The sequence below is a fragment of the Phoxinus phoxinus genome, assembly GCF_949152265.1.
Source record: "Phoxinus phoxinus genome assembly, chromosome: 9".
NCBI classification, from domain to species: domain Eukaryota; kingdom Metazoa; phylum Chordata; class Actinopteri; order Cypriniformes; family Leuciscidae; genus Phoxinus; species Phoxinus phoxinus.
This window is the reverse complement of record NC_136884.1, coordinates 5,623,591-5,645,591: the sequence shown is the minus strand read 5'-3', so window position 1 is coordinate 5,645,591 and position 22,001 is coordinate 5,623,591. Positions and strand designations below refer to the sequence as shown.

Genomic DNA, 22,001 nt, shown 5'->3' with positions numbered 1-22,001 from the left:
GCCATGTATGGTTGGTGTGCTCCAAAGAGTCTGCCGTTGATAATGTCGTACAAACACACGTACACTGGAAGCACAGGGGACGTTGAAAATCGAGGATCGAACACCATTATGGTCCGTCAGAGGAGCAGCAGTGGAAATTGTACTCGGACTAACTGAGGGAGGGCAAGACCTGGCGAAAGAAGTCCTCCCCGGATACAATCAAATCTCTTTTGCATGTTCAGCAGGATATTTCATTAAAGCTTATTCACGTCTGCCCTCGGAATGTTACCAGTTCCGTCCCTCCCACGTCGTCCAATCAGGCTTCAGGGTTTGGTTTCCACGGTAAAGGGGGAGGTTTATCTGGTGATCAAGGCTTAGTGTGGTATTTTTCGAGTGAAAAAAAAAAGAAACAAAAGTGGAACATTCATGGAATACATTCTGTGTTCTTCAGTCGCCTCGTTCCTTGCGGGAAAGGCTAGGTGCGTGGCTCGAAAAACAGAACAAAAAACCTAAATTACATTCCCCATCAACTTCCAACAAGTGAAATAACCATTTTCCCCAGAGGCACCGGTAGTCCTGGAACTCGAATCGAAGCATCAAAGGAAGCAGCAGCAACTTATAAAAATGGCGTTCTCGACGGAGCGGACACATCCCTCTTGTGACAGTACATAAGGCCTAACAAATCAAAGCACTTAAAAGCATTGCACCGACTCATTGGAACGACATTTCCCAAAAAACGACAACAACGGTACTTCCTGTGCAGCCAGTCTCTCTCCGCTGTCTCTGAATGGGTTCCTCATAAATGTATCTACACACAGACACGATAAAGTCCTATTCACTTTGAGAATACACACACACACACACACACCACCCTGACAACACATTTATGGATATAATATCGTAGACTAACGCTATCAGACCGTTCTGCACGTAAACTAGCTATCGGCCGTACAATCATGTCATTATTAAGAGATTAACCCTGTTTACGTTCTTCAAGCAATCGTCAAGTCTTAAACCCTGTTTCCTTCGGTTGGACCCATTGACTCACATAGTTCCGGATTTGTCGCCGCCGAGGCTCGGGGGCGCGTTCTGGGGCTGCTGGGAAGGCGGAGGGTTGGCTTTGGGGAGGATGGGTGGTTTGGGGCGGAGGGCGGGTGGGCGCAGCGTCACTCCCATGCGGGGCGAGGCGATGGGCTTGAAGGAGGCCACGGGGTCGTTGGAGCGGCGGGACGAAGGGCCGGGCAGTGGAGGGAGAGGTGGAAGCGGGCTGATAGGGCTGAGGGGGCTCGGGGAATCTGACGGGCTGGATAAGCTGGAGGGGGTGGAGCCGGACGGGCAGGACGGGCTGCTCTTCACCTGCTCCAGGGTGTCCAGCACCAGGTCAGGAGCCGCGGTCTTCCCGTTCTGCCTTTCCAGCTCACGCAGCTCGTTCAACGCCAGACTCATAGTTTCCTCTATGTCCTGGAGAGAGAGAGAGCGTTAACTGTACGGGTATTGCTATAACCACACGTTGGGTCAATTGAGCGTGCGTGAGTGTGGATTTGGGTGAATCTCATGAAACGTGTCTTGGACATATCCGGGTCATCATTTAAATCCAAGGGAAACAAGTAAGAAATTGCATTTTGCATAAAGAAAATAAATCCTATTTTTTAGGATCACTCTTTTTTCCCCAATAAATACTATAGAAATGATTCAAATGAATATCTTTTATAATATATAAAAACATTTTTTTTAACATTATTATATTGTCACTTCACTGATTATTATACATCATACAAATAATGAAATCTAAACAATTTATATATAGATATAATCATATCTAATAATTTATCAATTTATATCACTGTTAATTAATTTGCCAATTAATTTTATAATTTTTTTTTTACAAATGATATATATTTTAATAAAATAAATTGATTATACATTTAATACACAATTATGATGTCAATGCAATAAATCTTAATTTATTAATAAAATTAGGTATCAATTTTAATATGCAAAATAAAAAATTTTCCCTTTAAATTTTGATAATGGCATGTTTTTGTGAGATTCTCCCATTTTCATGACTGTTCATAATCAAACCTGTGCCATCGTGTGCGGGTTCAGCGTCTGGGAGCGTTGAATAGGTATCCCACAATGCAGTGCGGAGGGTGACTGGCGTATTGGAGGACTCTCTCGTTCCCTCTCCCTGCGCAGAGACTCGTGTCTGCTGATGCTGGCAGTGACGTTGCCGTTGGAGTTGGCGTTGTGTCCTGTGCGTCTGTGGTGCTCAGGACTGTCCAGGGCGCAGCTGTTCCCGCGTAACAGCTCCCGCGGGCTGAAGTGCCCCGTTACAGTCACCGTTACAGGGGGCGAGCTGCGTTCCAGCCCATTGCCGTGGCAGTGACCGTCGCTTAGCCGACCAGGGACGCGGCGCAGGAGGGCTTCTGTCCGCTTCCGGTGTCTGAAGTGAGGAGAGAGGAAGTAATAAAGTGAAATACAATGAGAAAAGTGACTGGGAGACAGGGCCAGTGTGTGTGGGTGTGTGTGTGTGTGTGTGTGTGTGTGTGTGCTCACCGGCTGATGAAGGTCTCAGGGATTCTTGGTTCAGTAGGGGACGTCAGCGATCGCCTGGAGCTCACTTCATCTGAAGGTGTAGTGCTGAGCTCACTGTCTGCTTTCTGACTCAGAGTGTCTGACATGGCCTCGTCCCTGAAATATGACATTCACAAGTTTATCCATCCATACACCTTAAGATCAAGCTTGATCGTTTGTTCAAAATTTATTTGAGTTCAATTAGGAAATTATTCAAGCCATTTTTGTTATAAACAGAACAGAACAGAACAAACTTCACATAAGAAGATGACCATGATAAAAATACAATTACAGTTCTTGTCACTACAATAAACATGTGGTAAATATTAACTGTAGTCACCATGCAGCAGTAACAGGAGAAAGAATTAGCCAATACTGTTGAGAAAATAAAATAAAATACCATTTTAAATCAAGTAAAATAAAAATAAAGTAAGGTAAGGTGAAATAAAATGAAATTTAAAATGAAGTAAAATAAAGTAAAATAAAAGTAAAAGTAAAATAAATAAAGTAAAGCAAAGCAAAGCAAAGTAAAATAAAATTTTAAATCAAGTAAAATTAAAACAAAAGTAAAGTAAAAGTAGTAAAATAAAAATAAAGTAAAAGAAATAACTTTTTAAATAAAGTAAAATAAAAAAGTAAAATAAAATATAAAAATAAAAACAAAACATAAAAATAAAATAACTTTTCACATTGTGTAGAGTCACCATGTTAATTTTCTATGGTTTTAGAGCATTACAATTAAGTGGGAATTAGTCGCCACTGTTAAAAAAATCAAATAAAATAATTATACATTGACTTGAATGTTATTATGCAAAACAAATGATACATTTATGATACATTTTTCGTGTACGGTATGAACTCACTCCTGCAGCGTGACGTATTGGTGTGGGATGAGTCCGTCAGTGCCGTTGTGCCGTCCCTCCCACCAGTCCTCGGACGCTCTCTGGAACAGCAGCAGAGTGGCGCCTTTTTTAAAGGTGAGTTCCCGTCCAGAGCGTCCCACATAGTCAAACTTGGCCATTGCCTCCACAGGCTCACCCTCTGAAAGGCAGACATTTGAAAACAAATGAGCATTTTTGGGAATAAGAAAAAAGAAGCGATGATAAGCATTTTAATTACCCTCCTCACTCGTCTGTGTTTCCGTCCCTCCATCCTGCTCCCCTTCCTCAAACGCTCCAGGTTCACTGTACGGACTTTCGCTTTGAGGATAACGGACGCAAAAAGATGATCAACATTCACTTTAAACCATGTCAGTAATATTGGTAATCAGTGAAGCACTCACCAGTACTCAGTATTGCTCATGCATTTCTCATAAACGGGTCCCTCCAGCTCTTTGGTGTCAGGGAAGATGGTTTCATGGTGAATGATGATGGTCTTGATGATCTCGTTGACGTGCGCCTGACATGAAACCTGGTCCAGAAGGTCCGGGGTCGGCATCAAAGTCGGGCCGAAGCAAATGGCCAGGTTTCCAGGGTCCATCATGTTCTCGTCGCTATACTGGGACAAGCTGTGATGGGAAATAAACCCGAGCTGCATTGTGTTGTCTCCTGAGTGCATTGCTATAAATATGCATTCTCAGTCAGATTGAGTCATAACTTCCACATCGCACCTTTTGTCTTTGCACCTTTACACGCTCCCACCCTCCCTCCCTCCCTCCGTCTGTCTCTCACGGCATGGAGGTGTGGGAGAGCTTTTAATTTCCGGTGTGAAAATGGATGCTTAGTTTAGCTGCGCTTCTCCTATTCAGCGAGACACTTGAGCTTTGCAGCGGAGCGAGTTGTGTTCGTGCGCGAGTACAAATATTGATGAATATTTCATAAGTATATAGATGGAAAAGTGTGCATGTGGGTTTACTTAGCTACACTTTAGGGACAAAACTGTAAACACAAGTCTAAATCTTGCAAAAAATTCCTTTGAGGACATCCGAAGACATCCTAAAAATAAAAAATGATTCAGAGTAGATATACGTGTAAAATGTATTTTCTTAAATATATATTTATGGTAGTATTTTCACTGGCAAATACATTTTATACAGTTATTACACATTCAAAAGTTGCGCATGTGTTTGTGTATTAAATTTCACTCCCTATTTTCTTTTAATATAATAAATAAAATGACGTATATGTATAGGGTCATTATCATTAAATAAAACCAAAATCATAAAATATATAAATGAAATAAAATAAGCGTTAATGCAAATAAAATAAAATAAAATAAAATAAAAACGTAAAACTTTATTTCAGCTAGCTGTCAAGGCAACACTTATTTGTTAAGTTTAAGTTGAATTACTAAAATAACTAAAACTGAAATAATTTTTTTTTTTAAACTACACATTTAAAACATATTTTTAAACCTTTAAGTAAACTTAAAATGAAAACCTAAAATGTTAATAAAAATATAACTGCATATCAGTGATACCAAAATAAAACTGATTTATACTAAATGATAATATTTAGTAATTATACAGATGTCTATATGGAAGATAGTTTCCAGCACAAAATAAAAAAGGTAATTGCGATCTCATAATTCTGACATTTTTCCAAACAATTGCGAGTTTATATTTCATAATTCATTCTACGTCTTTTTGTTTTCTCAGAATTTTATGAGTTTATATCTCGTAATTAATTCAGACTTTTTTCTCAGAATTGCGAGTTTATAACTCGTAAATAATTACGAGACTTTTTTCCTCAGAGTCTTCAGAGGCGCTAGTTATAAAACTCTGAATTGTGAGAAATAAAGTAAGAATTGTGAGATATAAACTTGCAATTGTGAGAAATAATCTCAGAATTGCAAGGTACAAAATTACCTTTTTTATTTGTTATTCCGTGACGGAAACCAGCTTCCATAAGAGCATGTCCTCAATAAATGTGTGCAGGAATACTCACTGGTTGAGGAATGCAAACAGGTATCTCATGACCACTAGTGTTGGCCGCGGTGTTATGGTCAAGATCTTACGGATGGAGAGGGCCCGCTCGTACAGACTCTCAGTTCCTGTTGAAGGCACACGAGCACGCTAGATCATAAACAAGGAAAACCAGACGTCCCATGTGCTCAAAACAGGCAGGGACTCTTTTATAGATGCACGAAAAGACACCAGCTGTCCAAACTCTCCAGGAAACCCGAGTACTTAGCACCCTGTCATTTCCCGAATGCTTGTGCCACCATTTCTCACACACACCTTTCCTTCCTCCATCCTGCTTCATTCACATACATGCACAGATATGAACGCGGGGGGAAAACGTGCACTCACGGACGCAGGCGATGAGATCGTTGAACTTCTCCTTGGGGAAAAGCGGGTTGTCCAGGTTGCGGAAGTGCATTTTCAACACGCCCGCTACCGAGTTAATGTCATGGTTATTCTCCTCGTCAGTCAAGGGGTCGTTGCCTGGGAAACAGTTGCTAGGATGAGAGTGTATCCATGTATAGATAAGTATATGTACAGATGATCCGATGACTGTGTTCACAAACCTCGTTCGAACGAGTTCTTGATGTCATTGACTTCCACCTGTGACCCTGAAACCCTGAAAATACCCTGGTGTTGCAGACCTGAAAAAAAGAAAATAATAAATCACAACATGGATGTGTGTTTGAAGGATAAAATGTTTGCTTTATTCGTCAGATTATACACATTCCTCACCGTATAGATTAATAAAGCGAATGCAGCTTTCTACAATCAGAGGGATGGCCTTCCCAGAATCCTGCGTGCAGATAAAAACATCCCAAAAATCACAAAGAAGCCCATGGAAGTTAACGTGAAACACGCGTGCTGGTGAAAGGCCGTTACCTGGTGCCGACTGTGGGAGTTTCGTCGACGGCTGAGTGGAAAAGAGAGTGAGAGACAAATGAAACCAGTTTTAGCATTCAAAAAGGTCACGAGAACCTTTACAAATATCACGAGGACCTCGTGATTCAGAGCAGTAGATGTAAAAAGGGCATTAAAAAGAAGGTCAGACACATAGATGATGAGATATACCTGGTTGTCATGATGTCTGATCTGTATCCTGCGGACATAGATATTATAATTAGACGACGTTTCACTTATCACAAACCGGAACACATAAAATCTCAAATAATGGCACTTTCTCTTCATTAAAATGGTGAACAGATTATTTATTTATGGTTTTATTCAGATGGATCCTTTTTATATGAACCTATAGTGTGAATGGTAAAACAATACATATTTTATGGGAAATGTTAAATCGATACAATTAATTTCTATGACTTGCTATTTCGACATGTAAAACTGCATATACTCTTTAAATACATATTCAGTGCTGGGTAGATTACTTACAATTTGTAGTCGGTTACTGATTCCAAATTACATGTCAACAATTGTAGTTAGCATTACATTACACATTTAAGGTAATGTAATCCGACTGTGGACATAATTAGGGCAGTGGTTCCCAAACTGTATACGTGAGGTGACAGAAGGGGTACGCAAACATAATTCTGAGTGTGAAATTCATAATTCATTTCATTCCACCGTGCCTTAAAATAACATGCAAAATATTAAAACAGGAAAATGGTAGTGTTGCAAAAGGTCAAATACATGACATCCAATCAATTTAGCTCATCTTTTGAGGTCTAAACTGACCGCATCCACACAAGCAGCGTGTATATGATAGGTTATTATATTGTCAGTATTGTTTGCTCTATTTTGCAACAAAATAATAAAAAGCCAAAGCAGAACTTGGTGAACGAATCTGCGGCTTTGACGAATCGGGAGAGTCAATGATTCAATGACACATTCATGAATACAGCCACTCGCTTCGTTACTGAATGAGTGAGTGAGTGAGTGAGTGAGTGAGTGAGTGAGTGAGTGAGTGAGTGAGTGAGGGAGTGAGGGAGTGAGGGAGTGAGGGAGTGAGTGAGTGAGTGAGTGAGTGAGTGAGTGAGTGAGTGAGTGAGTGAGTGAGTGAGTGAGGGAGTGAGTGAGTGAGTGAGGGAGTGAGTGAGTGAGGGAGTGAGTGAGTGAGTGAGTGAGTGAGTGAGTGAGTGAGTGAGTGAGTGAGGGAGTGAGGGAGTGAGTGAGTGAGTGAGTGAGTGAGTGAGAGAGAGATAGAGAGAGTGAGTGAGTGAGTGTGTGAGTGAGTGAGTGAGTGAGTGAGTGAGTGAGTGAGTGAGTGAGTGAGTGAGTGAGTGAGTGAGTGAGTGAGTGAGTGAGTGAGTGAGTGAGTGAGGGAGTGAGTGAGTGAGTAAGGGAGTGAGTGAGTAAGGGAGTGAGTGAGTGAGTGAGTGAGTGAGTGAGTGAGTGAGAGAGAGAGAGAGAGAGAGTGAGTGAGTGAGTGAAAATGCAGTCTAATTGGAAGAGATGCATAATGATGTTAAATGCCTCAGGGGATTTTTGACATTTGAAATTTGACACTTAAGAAATTTGGGAACCACTGAAATGAACTGAAACTATTGTTTATGTTTGGATTTTTATTATTATTATTCTGCCATAAAACCGATCAGGCAGACCAAACCGTAAGGCATAGAGACTTGAAGCTTGGTCAGATGGTAATAGTCTTGCTCACTACTCAGATACAAGGACTCGGACAAATCGGTCAATAGGGGGCGCAACAGCGATCAAAAACGCTAAATCGATCATGAACCGTTTGTCATAGACTCAAGTGTCTTATATCATTGGAATCCTTGGCTTAAGATGCATTTTTTTTAAATAATCATCATTAGTAGTAGTAGTAATATTATACAATAATAAATCAAATGATATTATAATACATTGAGAAAAGTGCTCACCCTCAGCTATGCTTCTCTTCAGCATGTCGTGTTTGGCTTGTAGTTTAGCGATAAGATTACTGCCTTCCAGATACTCCTTCAGTTTCTGCAGACAAACAAATGCACACAGTCAATAATAATCCAGTTACACTGGAAACTAATGATCTAATTAGTCCTGGTCATCCTTCAGTAGCCATAAACTAAGTTTAAAGATACTGGCGTCGCTTCAGGCTAAAACAAGACCATTGATCCGGGAGTCACGACGCTACAAAACTACAGTGTGAACAGATCATCGACTGTAAAGTGTGAAGCAAGGAGGATAAATACTGTGTCTGTGCTCTGTGTCTGATATGAGTATATCTCTTATTAAACACTATCCCCGGTTTCAAAGTCTAGTCCTAGACTAAAATGCATGTTTGAGGTGTTTTAACTGGACGTAACTTGCACTGGCAGAAGCACACCAGTCATATTTTTTTCTAAGACACGTTTATAAAAGCTACGTAAATGCCCTAATTAAACGAAGGCCTAATCCTGGCTTAATCTGAGCCAGACAGGGATATTTCCAAAACAGGCTCTGTCTGACGGGTTGTGTGTGAGCCAGCATTTACTGTGAAATAGAAGAGCTCTGTTTCCTGCTGGTTGGCGCGTCTCTTGGCCAGGCTGGGTTTGCTGAGGTAAGTGTCTGATACGCTGGATTTGACCGACTCAGTGGAGCGACTGTGCTGGAAGCTCTCGGACACGTCGTAGTCCTCCATATTCACCATGTCCTGGATAGTGCAGAGAGTGGCCTCCGACGTCTTTTTCACCTTCAGAGGGAACATAGAGAGTTATAGAAGTGGTGGCGCCATATATTGTATTGAATGATTAGCACATTTTAATCCAACACCTTATTTTTAGGTTTACACCTTATTTTCATATTTCACAAGTGGTAAAAATACAGGTGTAAATGGAGTCCAAAACATTTGACATACTCTTTTAAGGAGCATTTTCCTGCCTGATCAAACCCTTACATTTATGGAAGCTAATTCTGTTCACAGTATGTTGACTTGAATAAGAGTTCATTTAGATGATACCAAATTTAGGATCGCTTTTTTCAGAGAATATCTAAAATAATTAGCAGTGAGATTTACATTTGTGAATCTATTTAGAAGCAATAATGTTTTCCCCACACAGTGACGTTCTACTCTTCAAAAGATTGGTGTCAGTAATTTTTTTTTTTTTTTAAATAAATTAATGTTTTTTATTCGACAAGGCTACATTAAAATTAATCCGTAACAAGAACAGCATTTATTTGAAATATAAATATTTTATGAACTTTTTATTCATCAAAGAATCCTGAGACAAAGTATCATGGTTTCCACGGACATATGAAGCCGCACAACTGTTTTCAGCATTGATAATAATAATAAATGTTTCTTGAACAGCGAATCATCATATCAGAATGATTTCTAAAGGATCATGTGACACTGAAGACGTAGTAAAATTCAGCTTTGCACCACAGGATTAAATTCCATTTTAAAATATATTAAAACAGAAAACAGTTATTTTAAATTGTAATAATTACTGTTATGTTTGATCAAATACATTATAAGTATTATCATGTCCAACCAACCAACCAACCAAGCTAATAGTTGTGCTTCTTGCTTTGTGACAATCACACACTGTAATCAGTAATTGGTCCATAGCCATCCAGAGAAGCAGGGATAGAGGAATATATCTCACACACACACACACACACACACACACACACACACACACACACACACACACACACACACACACACACACACACACACACACACACACACACACACACACGAAAGTCACTGCAGTAATACAGCGTTCATCAGCACTTCTGCTCTGTCCTTCACATGCTGAGAGCTGCAGGAAACAGCTGGCCTGCCAACAGCCAGCGATAAACAACCACACACTCCAACAGAGACGGAGAAGATGGAAACAATATGTATGAATGTGCCTGTAGTTGTGAAGGAGTGTGCTGGTATGCATATATAGTGCCTGACGACAAAGAGAGAGGGGAAAGGAGAAATGGAGAAGGTGTGTATGCCTGTCATCTCATTCTTTATCCTCAGTGGGGGAACCGCAGCTGCTGAGGTGCTCATTCGAGAGGAAGGGATGTGTGTATGAGTGTGTGTGTGTGTGTGTGTGTGTCTCACCTCCTCGTTTTCGATCTTCAGTGTAGAGAGGCGCGACTGCAGCTGCTGGAACCGGAGAAGGAGTTCGGCTTGCACCTGCGGCAGTGCTGTGATTTGACTCACCTGAAAAATCAACATGCATAAATACACACGTTACAGAATCCGCTCGGCAGAACAAACAAATCATTTGATCTTTTTAGAAATATTATTTTGGCCTTTTGGAAATCTTCAAGGACATGGATGGTAAAGAAAGTACAGAAAACGATAGGAAGAAGAAGACGGCGCAGGATAAAAAAAGTCGACCATGATCATGAATTTTGTACTGAATATTAATTGTCATACAAATAACTGCGATTAGCGAATTAATTCTGTTTCTTTGTCACTTACGGTAAGCCTAATACGTTTTTTTTTATTTTATTTTTTTACTATTTTATGAAACAATAAAATTATAATAAAATACACTCTAAAAAATGCTGGGTTGTTTTAACCCAATTTTGGGTCAAATATGGACAAACCCAGCCATTGGGTTACATTTTTAAATTGCCTTTTTGATCCAACGTTTGGGTTTGTCCATATTTGACCCAAAATTGGGTTAAAACAACCCAGCATTTTTTAGAGTGCACTCATATGATTTATGAAAATTATAATATGATATATTAAATAATAATAATTGTAATATAATATATTATGTATAATATAATACTCATTTTTATATAATATATTATATAATTATAATTTAATGTATAATTTTTTTTCTCTTCCCATTTAGATAAAACCAGAGTTTATGACCCAATCAATCACAGGACAGTCAAAATCAATATGGATAAAAAATTAATGTTTGTAGATAAAATCCTTTCTTCTTTTTTCTCAGCCAAATTATTAAGATATAAAAGGACAGTAGAGTCACTGCAATAGCAAGCCTTCATTCCTTTCCTACACAGAAGAGTAAAGCCTAATGATTTCTTTTGTGAATGCAAATATGCAGTGGACACTAGGTGGCGTGTGACCTGGTCTCCCATGTGTGGCTGGAAGTTGAAGCGTGCAGGAGGGGTGAACGCTGTGGGGTGAGTCTCCATAAAGCGTTGCCGGTCACTACCGGGGTCCAGCCCCTCCACGGCCCCCTCCAAAATATCCAGGCCCTCGTGGCGAGAGGTTTCCATGCTGTATTCTGCCGACAAGTAGGTCCGCAACGCCCGGCTCAGGCCCGCATGATAGCCGAGGTCACAACACTGTTAAAACACAGATGCATGCAATCGATTTTCATAGAGAAAAGAACATGAATAGAGTGGATTTGTGTAGAGCTGTCACTCAAAACCGATTATGATGGATAAAACATTATCTTAAAACGCTTGTCTAGAAATTATCCTCCACGGCTTCTGTTCTCAGGGTTAATTTGAAGAGTTTTCATACAGGCTTTTTACCGTACCTCGCTTACCACCCCCACACAATCTCTCTCTCTTTTAGCCACCCACGGACACAGATTCTCCTGCTGTCTTTATCTCAGTGTGTGCAGGTTTGACCTCTGTGAAGGTCAGTGAGACGCAGCGCTCCGATCGGCCAGATACTGCTGACCACGATCAGCCTGCTGCAAACTCTAATGAGCAAAACAACACACACAGCAAACCGAGGAGCAGGGACGGCCCGCGTGAGAAATGGCTCCTCTCTAAACCACTGAGGATTCTCCTGGCCTCACTGTGCACTAGATTGAGTGTGCGAGATACTCAATAGTGTCCTATAGATTAGTATGCATTAGGTGTATAGTTTGCAGATCTTCGGATGAACTGCTACAGTTGCGGCAGTAATCAGTGTACAACTAGAGTGCACTACATGGGACACTCTATCCCACAATGCAATGCACACAAATTGACCTTCCATTTTCAGAGTGATGAATTAATCGAAAAATCAACCGCAATATAGTGTATATGTCAATGTATTATTGCATATTTAGTATATTGCATATATACAGTATACTGTGTATAGTGCGGTATTTAATGTGATATATACAGTTTGTATATACAGTATGGCATTGGTTGGAGTAATAAAAATATAAGTGCGTGTTCTATAAAACAAACTATATAGATCAAATGATGGATGAATCCATAGAACAATATATAGATAGAACGAGTGAAGATTGATAGAATGATGGATGTTGGATGGATGGATGAACAAAATGGTATACAGTATATAATACGGCATAAACTGTGTGTATAAATATTGTGTTGTATATTATATGGTGCATACTATGTGTATATATACAGTGATATACATTATGTTGATGTACTAAGGTCATGTGACAATGTAGCATCCTACTGTTTAACATGTTAATCACTGCATACTACTGTATATTTAAAATAATTTCAGGACAGTAAATAGGCCAAATCACAGCACCCACAGACAGCAACAGACACTTGGTCAGGTTTTGTCGGATCAGTGTGTTACCCCGTCGGCGCTCGTTTTCGCAGACAGACTGAACATGCCGGATCTGAATGTCTGAGAAGTGACGTGTTGTGATCATGTGACTGCGGCGCTGGTCTGCGTCTGTCAGTACAGTGTGAATTGTCCTTATACCGTGCAGTAAGCAGTAACTAGCATGCTAGTATTCCCTTCCAAACGTGGCCCGTCACAGAATGTGCTAATGTGTGCTTGTAATTAAAGGCTTAATCTCCATCCCATCCTGTCTGTTACAGGGTGCGTTTGTCTCTAATTAAAGGCAGTGGAGGCTGCCTTAATTAGTGATTATTAATCAGGACTATAATTCATTACTGTGCTTGGTGAAAAAGCAAATAAACGCAACCATAACACTATGCCCTTCATGCAGTGGCAATTTCCTGCCGTGGATACACAGTCTGCGCAAGCGGCGATACATAATCAGATACTCACGTCAATCAAATGCGACAGGTCGTGGATGTAATATTTAAACAGAGAAGCGTTCGTGGCCTCCAGAGTCAGGAGATACTCGTTCCGAGCTTTCATAACCTTCAGTTTGTTCTCTGAATACTTGGCTTGGCGCTGGGGGGAGGGGGGTGGAAAAAGAGAAAGACGGAGAGGTTAAGGAGAGAGAGAAGGACAAAGTGTTGAGTAAGTGCTATATCTCCATCAAGGCAAGAAGATAAAATGTTTTTATTGACGGACGGCCTATCGACTAACTTGTTTCCAGTGCCAGTGTGTTCACAGTGAGGCTTGGCTTACGTCTGCTTCTCTGTGAATGTAATCGCTCCTTTAATTAAAGTCCCTGACTGTTGGTAAAACCCACAGATCTTTTAAAGCAACATTATCATTAAATCAAGCAAGGATCCTGAACACTCAAGTGCTTTATCAACAGTACAGAGCTATAGAGTCAATATAGTAGCAGTTTAAATTATTATGTTGAATTTGCATTCAATTTGAATTTGGGGCCCCACATTTTTTTAACCGCGGTGAATAAACATACACATACATTTATGATATATACCAAACGGTTTTATGCTCCTGCTATGCCTCGGAAATATGCTTTACGTACACTGTTGACTCTGTCCATCGGGATATCCTGTCTGCCTATTCTGTCCAATCCTGTAACCATTGCTCATTCTAACCTCTCTTCCCCCTTATGAAATAAGAGAAAAATTAATGTAGTATCAAACTGTAGTGAACACACAGTGTGCCGTGGGGAAGTAGTGCTGGAAAATTAATGCTCTGAAGAGAGACTCCTGCTCTATTTACACTGACATTATATTTACCTGGGTTAGTTTACTGTATACTGATGAAGTATACTGATGGAAACTGTGAAATAACCATTTTGTGCCCTAAACATGGTTTTCAAATACAGAATGGTTTGCAAAATGGCCGCTCTCCTTTGCTTTTTTCTCTCCCCAGTTAATATTTCTATAAATGTATAGCTGTACTACTGGTTTGATTTAAAAATTATAGATTAAAGCATTGGCATTCAAATGTATTTCAGCTCAACCACATTAAAACAATTCCATTAAAATAACATTAAATAAACCAAGCAATCCTCGGTAAATCTTCAGAAGCAACATTATAATGAAGCATCAAATCACCTTAAACCAATAAGATCAACATAATAGGCTCGTCTTTCGGTTGGTTGTCCATAAATCAGAAATGATTCCCTCATAATGTCCCCCAAATTACTCCAGAACTCCAGTTCACAGTATTTCATCAAGACAAATGAACTTTGCTCTCTATTTCTGGAAACACATCTGGCACATTAAAATGCAAGGAATCTCATTTGCATAGTGGATAATACACTCTTAGTTTGCAAACAACAAAACTCGGTTTCAATTTATGTTGATGGTCCCAAACACATTCTGTTGACTGTAAGTAACATGCACTTGTCTACTAACTCTCATTAAAATGTTTGTAGAGTATTAGTCGACTGGTAGGGTTAGGGTTAGAATAATATGTTGTAATACTTAGTCAGTAAAATGTCTTTTGGAGGACCATCACAATAAAGAGTTATCAGATATTAACAGTCTACTAATACTCTAACGAGAGTTAGTTGACATGTAGTTACAAAAGTTACTTATAGTCAACAAAGTTCAAAAGGGACCAAGAAAATAAAGTGTTACCCAAATCTCATACAAGGTATAACAAATAAAGACCCCTTGAACAACAACAGGAAAAATGAAAAAAGCCAAAGATTTGGAACACACCTTCTCTTTCATCTTCTGAATCTTGCGAGCAGCGTTGCGCCGTTGGTGGCGATCTTCGGTGCGCAGACTGAAGACGGCCTCTCCGCCTCGGCCTTGTCGTTCGCCCTGCCTCTCTGCCTCCTTCAGCTTGTTCTCTGCACTTAGAGTCTCAGTGTGATACATGTGATATGTCTTCATCACCTGCAGGGGGCAGAGCAGCCAGGGAACTACATTACCCACAATCCCTCAGAAGAATGCAACCCTTCCTATACAATGCAACAGTCAGATTGCATTGTAAATACATTCATTTTCTCCATAGGGAAACTGATTTTTTACTTATAAACCTTTAAAGACAGACTTGGTTTTTGATGGCACTTGCTTCTGTTAAAGCCGTTAGCCCACATTATTTCAACTTAATTGTTAAAATAACCATGTTTAACAGCAGAAATCATGGTGAAAAACTACATTACCCATGATGCTGTACAGAAAATTCCACCAATCAGTCATGACAAGCAAAATGCACCAATAGAGCTTTTTAGCTCCGCCCACTCCCATAAAACCAACTAAAATACGTATGCATAATTTGCAACAAACTTAAAATATAATGTTTATATATAATCAATATTTTTAAATGAGTAGTTTTATATTTCTCCCTCGTTTTTAATTTGAATATGTATATGCAATGCTTCATGGGATTGTAGTTCTTTAAGTACACAGTCTTGAACCTTTGTCCAATTTTCAAATACTTTTTTGTTTCGAATCAAAGTTTGTGATGTTATTATGATTCACCTCGTAGGTTGATTTGGTTCATGGAATATAACATTTTAATGAAGACTTTTAAAATCCCTATGGGCGAAATGAATGGAAAAAATACTCCCGGAACCAACACAGTGTTGCACTCTATTGAGCTAATCTGATTCATAAATGTCTGTCATGCATGTTTGTAATGGAGTGACTGCAATCTGACAGGATTTTGTATTTGTTTGTTGTCTTTCCAGTAATATTTCCCAAATTGCAGATTTCTTTTATTCTGACAGCTAATAGTCTATAAACACTGATATGGGGAATTCATGCAGTGATGGTGTGGTGGATCAACATTATTTCTGCAGAAAATGCCAAGACGGTAAAAAACCCCACTCCTTGCTACATGCTAAATCATGCAACATGCTCCCTGCTCCACTCTCGTACTGTGATGTAAATCCATCTCAACAAGGACGCAAAACTGCTTACATGAGGGTTGCAGTGGGGTGGAAACTTCCTGAACTCGGAGTACTTTGGTTCAGAGAATTCATCTCATTTTTATTGTGCGTTCCTCATGTTAGCGGTAAGCTCAGCTGACAGACCTAATGTGTGCTGCGTGTTTTTGTTTTATCAAGGTTATTTATGCAAGAGCTTCTGGCTTTTAAGACTTCAGGCCTGTCAGGCAAGCTTACATTCAGGTCAAATATTCACAACTGCACATAAAAACAATTACAGACAAATCAAATTTCTATTTTAGGTGCTGTTAACATGGAAAGTGCCCACCAATTTTCAATATTTTTCCATACAATATTTTCTAACTGCATCTTATTAATCTTATTGTGAATTATTAATCAAAGCATTTGATTAATTACATTTTTAACTTTTAGTGTGTAATGTTGCTGTTTGAGCATGGAAAATATCTGCAAAGTTACAGTCACTCTGAAGGAAGTTCATCTCTATATCGGGAGCGCACCGTTTCTGATCGCCCTGAAACGCCTCCATTGTAGTCTTGAGTCTTCTTCCAGGAATGAACACGTCACAATATTACACATTTAAATAATCTGCGTCCAAGTAATTTCCTCAAAAAACGGGACGGGCCTGGTTGAGTTAGTTAGTAGTGTGTTGAAACTTGCGGTTATGGTAATGGGAGTGACATTTCCCAAACACACTCTAAGTGGTTGACCAATCACAACACACTGGTCCAGCCGACCAATCAGAGGGCATTGCTTTTTGAATGAGGGGCTTTATAGAGACATGAATTAAACAGACATACTGGGAAGAGTGGTGCTGCAATAATACCAAATATTTAAAAAAATAAATGTTTTTACATTACATTATTCTAGTAGTCCCCAAAATCAAGACTTTGTAATATGCCCTCTTTAAAAATCTATGATTTCAAATTGTACTACCTTCCCTCTCCAAAACACAATTTTTGCATACTTTTTTTGAGCCAATCAACCGAGCTGTACAGGTAAATGTCATTCGACTGATCACTCTGGAGATGCACGAAAATGACATCTCAGCTCAAGTATGGGACGATATGCGTTCCAGTGATACCATCACTTCAAAGGCAGCAGTTGGGTAAAATATAATCCGTTTCATGCTGGTCTTTCCAGCAACTACAGAATAGGGTAAAACTAAACAGCAGCAGAAGTTGCAGGCAAAAGGAAAATTGTCGTCACAAGGCGAAGAGTAACGCAGAAATGCTAGATCGAGTCCATGTAAGACAGATGAAACCGATGCGGTCGAGTTCTGGAAGAAGGCGAGTGAGAGACAGAGAGTGTCAGTGATAGAAGAGGCGAATTATATATTGATGGAATGATAAAATGAGAGAGAGAGAGAAAAGCACCAGCAAAGTGATGGGATGAAAAAGTAATCCGAAAAGAGATTGAGCGGATGATGAGAGAGAATGAGACAAGCTCACCGTGTAGAGTTCGTTGAGAATCTTCATCAGGTCTTCTTGCAGCTGGAAAATGATCTCTTTGCTCTGTGGGCAAAAAAAGAAAGAAAAAGAAGAAAAAAAAAACACAAGGTGGGTTATAATGGACAGAGATGAAGGGCCGAGCTGGGTCAAACTCAGATATACAGCCAAGAAATTGCTGTCCTTGCTTTGTAAATTCTGAACTAACACAATAGATCAAAACAACTCAAAATGTCCACTTAATGGACAGTGTGAACGCAGCACTTTTCTAATCTACATTAGTGCCGGTCTACTAAAGGTTTGTTGTGCAGAGAAAGAAATTCAGTTCCTATAAATAAAACACAACTGTGTTGGATTCTACAGAGACAAAGACTGAATAATGAATGATGAATCCACATAAAATAAAATCACAATAAAACTCACGCACACAGTCCGAGACAGCTGTGAGTAATTATACAGACAGAAGTCAAACAAACCGCTAGGAGCAAACTCTGTTTTGATAACACCAGAATTACTAAAGAGGACGTTCATATTTTGTTTATCCAAATGACAAATGTACTTTAATTATCAAGAGATTTTCATCTCCCGTCAGTACTTTTAATGAATGCAAATTGTTTTCCACCATTGATTTTGATGTAAATAAACGTGCATCCCATCACATTATAGTACTGACAGGGACCTCACCTTCTTGAGCAGGCGCATGTTGTCCTCGCTGACATGCGTGAAGCGTGTGATGACGTTGTTGAGGTAAAGGTCGCTGAGTGTGGCGTGGTCCTTGCTCTCTCTCCTCACCTGGTTCAGAAGCAGATACCAGCAGTTCACGGGAGAGAGGAGGTTCTGGTCCTTCCTGCAAGCCATGAAAATGTGCGTTTTTAAAATGTCGATGGGAAAATAAATCAAACATAACACTCATGAAAATACAAATACAAGAAAATAAAACTCAAATGTATATCTCTGTTATCAAGTGTTTGTCATCTGCAAGTAATTCAAGTGAAAAACCTCTAATTATATATATTTTCAAAACCTGCTAAGGGGTAATAATGGAACAACAGTTTTAAAAAGTGATTTTTCACTATTATTCCCAACAGGATCTGCATTTTCATGGGTTTAAATAAAGGATTTTTTTTTATAAGAGACAATAAAAACAATTGTGCATCAAAACCACTCCTTTCATGGTAAAAAAAATTACTTTATTTACAAAAGTCAATGAATTTGCATCAGAATCATTGCATCTGAATGTAATAAAACTAATTTTTGGCAAGCCAAACATGTCAGTCTCTGAGTTACATGTAATTTATTTAAGCCACGAAATAAACTTTTGCCATTTTGGCTTTTTATAACTACAGGTTTTATAATTACACAAAAATCAAACATTCACCCCTCACGTATGTTATCATGGCTGTCAAAAACTTAGGCTGGCTGTCGGTTGGAATATTAGAACTAAAAACATGGACATAACTATTTATATCTATAAATATCCATCTGTTTTCAAATACACATCATTTGAATATCAAAACATCAATGTCTGTCAAAAAATAACGTGCACAATACGCGGTATATATACGAGAAGCAAAGGTCTAGCGAGACACGCATTTTCTTGGGAAACCCACACTACCGGATGTTTTGACTATTTCATCCGAGAAGGAGAAAATGACGGTCAGAATGTTTGTCAGAGAGCATAACATACATAATACATAACTGACTCTCACAAGCATATAGATTCATAGACTTGACAGGTGATTTTTATATGTAGTTAAAAGATACTTTCTACAACGTAATTTCTTCTCAGTTGTTAAATAAATGAAGGCAATTATCAAAGTTCAAGAAAAAGTGGTTTTATTTTCCAATAAAAGTTTTACGTGATTTGTTACATTTAAGATTTTGACTTGCATACACAAGCAGTTTTCTAAAATCAAACTTTTTCTGAAATGTTTTGCTTGAAAAGAGTGAAATTATTCCCTTATACATAAAAATATTTGCGATTGGTTTGTTTTATCCAGTTATAGAACAGATTCATATATTAAGTGACCTACTACATATTCATATATTATATCAAGCTGTTAAATCACAAGCTCTTGGTGATATTTAAAGTGAACGTGTTCATGTCTGCTGTAAGACTCTGGGTGGCCCGGAGGTTTGCTGTATGCGCTGTTTTTGCGAGCGCTGCTCTGTGGCTTTTTTCAAGCAGTCATCCAAATCCACTAATGAACCATTTCTTATTTATTCTCAGAATTTATTCACCAAAATGCTTAGGCTTCGGGGAAGATTTCAACTGCAGTTCACTGAATAGACTAGTTTGCCCTTGGTAGGATAATTCTTTCCAGGAATCTGGTGCTGAGCAAATGTAGGCCTATACCACAACCCTTAAAATCCATATGAGCTGCAGCTGAACACCAAATAGAGTTTAAATAAAATCTTCATTATGGATGACCAAGGGAATATATCAACATACTGTAAGCCACTGATGACCAGTTATTGCTCTGAATCTCATTCAATGTCAAAATGTTAACATCAAATTTTCCCATATATTTGATGAGTTCACAAATATGGACAAACCCAGCCATTGGGTTAAATTTTTGAATTGCATTTTTGATTCAACGTTTGGGTTTGTCCGCATATTTGACCCAAAATTGAGTTTAAACAACCCAGCATTTTTTTCAAACAAATATATTGTGTTCCCAAAAAGGGTTTTGAAAGAACACTCACCAAGGCTGCATTTTTTTTGCATTTCAACGGTAACGTTGAAAGTTTTATTACTATGCTAATACATTTTAAAAGATAATTTACTCCTATGATTCAAAGCTGGATTTTCAGCATCCAGTTGTGCAGATTAATATTTTTGTGGAAACCATGATACATTTTTCAGGTCTCTTTGATGAACAAAGTTCAAAAGAACAGCATTTATTTGAAATATTTGTAACTATGTCTTAACTGTCACTTATGATTAATGCATCCTTGCTGAATAAAAGTGTTAATTTCTTTAAATAAAACAAATCTTACTGACCCTAAACTTTTGAACGGTAGTGTATACTGATACGTTTAAAATCACATAGCATTTTTGTCTGTGTAAATTGCACATTTATTTTGGAGAGTGAGGATGGCTTAACCACCTGCCGAGGTGAGGTAAAAGACGCCATTTTGTTTCACACACTTGATCTTCTATATTAGTAAAGGCTGTAGTGAAAAGACAATGGGAAGCCATTTTGGACCAAAGAGGCGAATGTCTTCAGCAGCCAGTGACTAATCACAAAGCTCAGCAGGCATCTGATGGGACAGCCCCATGAGGACCAGAACACTAACAGTGCCCAGCACGAAGGGGGGAAAATGCAACAGAAGAGAAACTGTGAAACTCTCTCGCTCTCTCTCTCTCTCTCTTTCTCACCCATCCCTCATCACTCTATTTTCCCAGCAGAATGTTATCTGCATTAATGAGACAGCAAATACACAGATGCCTGTACACACACACACACACACACACACACACACACACACACACACACACACACACACACACACACACACACACACACACACACACACACACACACACACACACACACACACACACACACACACACACACACACACACACACACACACACACACACCAATCGCCTCTCCTCTGCCATCTCTGATTTTTCAAGCATGAAGCTGCGGAGCATCATGGGTAAAATATTCCAGACGTCGCCCTAATCCACTACAAACCACAGTCAAACAAAACGGGGAGGGAGAAATCATTTGAAGGTGAACGAAAGGCACCTGAACGAAAATGATTCGCCACTGATCCGGCTCAAGAAAACGAATCTTTAATCATTTATGCGCATTCCCATCGTGGCACACAAACACACACACACACACAATCTCCACTCACTTGTATTGTTGGTGGTCCTTGGTGCTGCGGGTTTTGGCCATGAAGCGTTCGGCGAGCTTCTCCAGGTTGCGTGAATATTCGCTCTCGATCTCGGCTTTCTTCCTGAAGAAATCCTGCAGGTCCTGGAGGAGCTGAACCCGCATGTCCGTCTGCTGCTCCAGACATTTCTGCTGCTCCACTAGCTGAGACCGTATCTCTGCTCACACACACACACACACACACACACACACACACACACACACACACACACACACACACACAAAATGATGTTAGCTAATTAACAACGGCCTTTTAAAATGACAGTGTTTCACACTTAATGACAGCTGCAGTGTAACTGACATCACATGACACGTTCGGGAGAGACTTGAACACAATGTGGGCACTGATGGGTGAAGTTGTGCTCTCTGAACCAGAGG

General features: G+C 39.4%; 1 protein-coding gene across 1 annotated transcript in view; it reads right to left on the bottom strand.

Annotated features, from left to right (window-relative positions):
• Nucleotides 1-365: 365 nt before the first annotated feature.
• Nucleotides 366-22,001, bottom strand: part of srgap1b (SLIT-ROBO Rho GTPase activating protein 1b) — a 33,029-nt gene continuing 11,393 nt past the window's right edge. Inside the window, exons 2-22 of the mRNA XM_079623464.1 lie at nucleotides 21,586-21,781; nucleotides 18,399-18,561; nucleotides 17,718-17,780; nucleotides 15,074-15,253; nucleotides 13,305-13,433; nucleotides 11,432-11,653; nucleotides 10,446-10,547; nucleotides 8,880-9,077; nucleotides 8,293-8,377; nucleotides 6,527-6,554; nucleotides 6,338-6,368; nucleotides 6,191-6,251; nucleotides 6,022-6,099; nucleotides 5,804-5,938; nucleotides 5,439-5,544; nucleotides 3,836-4,060; nucleotides 3,673-3,752; nucleotides 3,417-3,594; nucleotides 2,536-2,670; nucleotides 2,062-2,422; nucleotides 366-1,440 (exon numbers count right to left, since the gene is read on the bottom strand). Coding sequence (XP_079479590.1) covers nucleotides 1,024-1,440; nucleotides 2,062-2,422; nucleotides 2,536-2,670; nucleotides 3,417-3,594; nucleotides 3,673-3,752; nucleotides 3,836-4,060; nucleotides 5,439-5,544; nucleotides 5,804-5,938; nucleotides 6,022-6,099; nucleotides 6,191-6,251; nucleotides 6,338-6,368; nucleotides 6,527-6,554; nucleotides 8,293-8,377; nucleotides 8,880-9,077; nucleotides 10,446-10,547; nucleotides 11,432-11,653; nucleotides 13,305-13,433; nucleotides 15,074-15,253; nucleotides 17,718-17,780; nucleotides 18,399-18,561; nucleotides 21,586-21,781 — 3,173 coding nt within the window. The 3' untranslated portion in view covers nucleotides 366-1,023. The remainder of the gene's footprint in view (nucleotides 1,441-2,061; nucleotides 2,423-2,535; nucleotides 2,671-3,416; nucleotides 3,595-3,672; nucleotides 3,753-3,835; nucleotides 4,061-5,438; nucleotides 5,545-5,803; nucleotides 5,939-6,021; nucleotides 6,100-6,190; nucleotides 6,252-6,337; nucleotides 6,369-6,526; nucleotides 6,555-8,292; nucleotides 8,378-8,879; nucleotides 9,078-10,445; nucleotides 10,548-11,431; nucleotides 11,654-13,304; nucleotides 13,434-15,073; nucleotides 15,254-17,717; nucleotides 17,781-18,398; nucleotides 18,562-21,585; nucleotides 21,782-22,001) is intronic.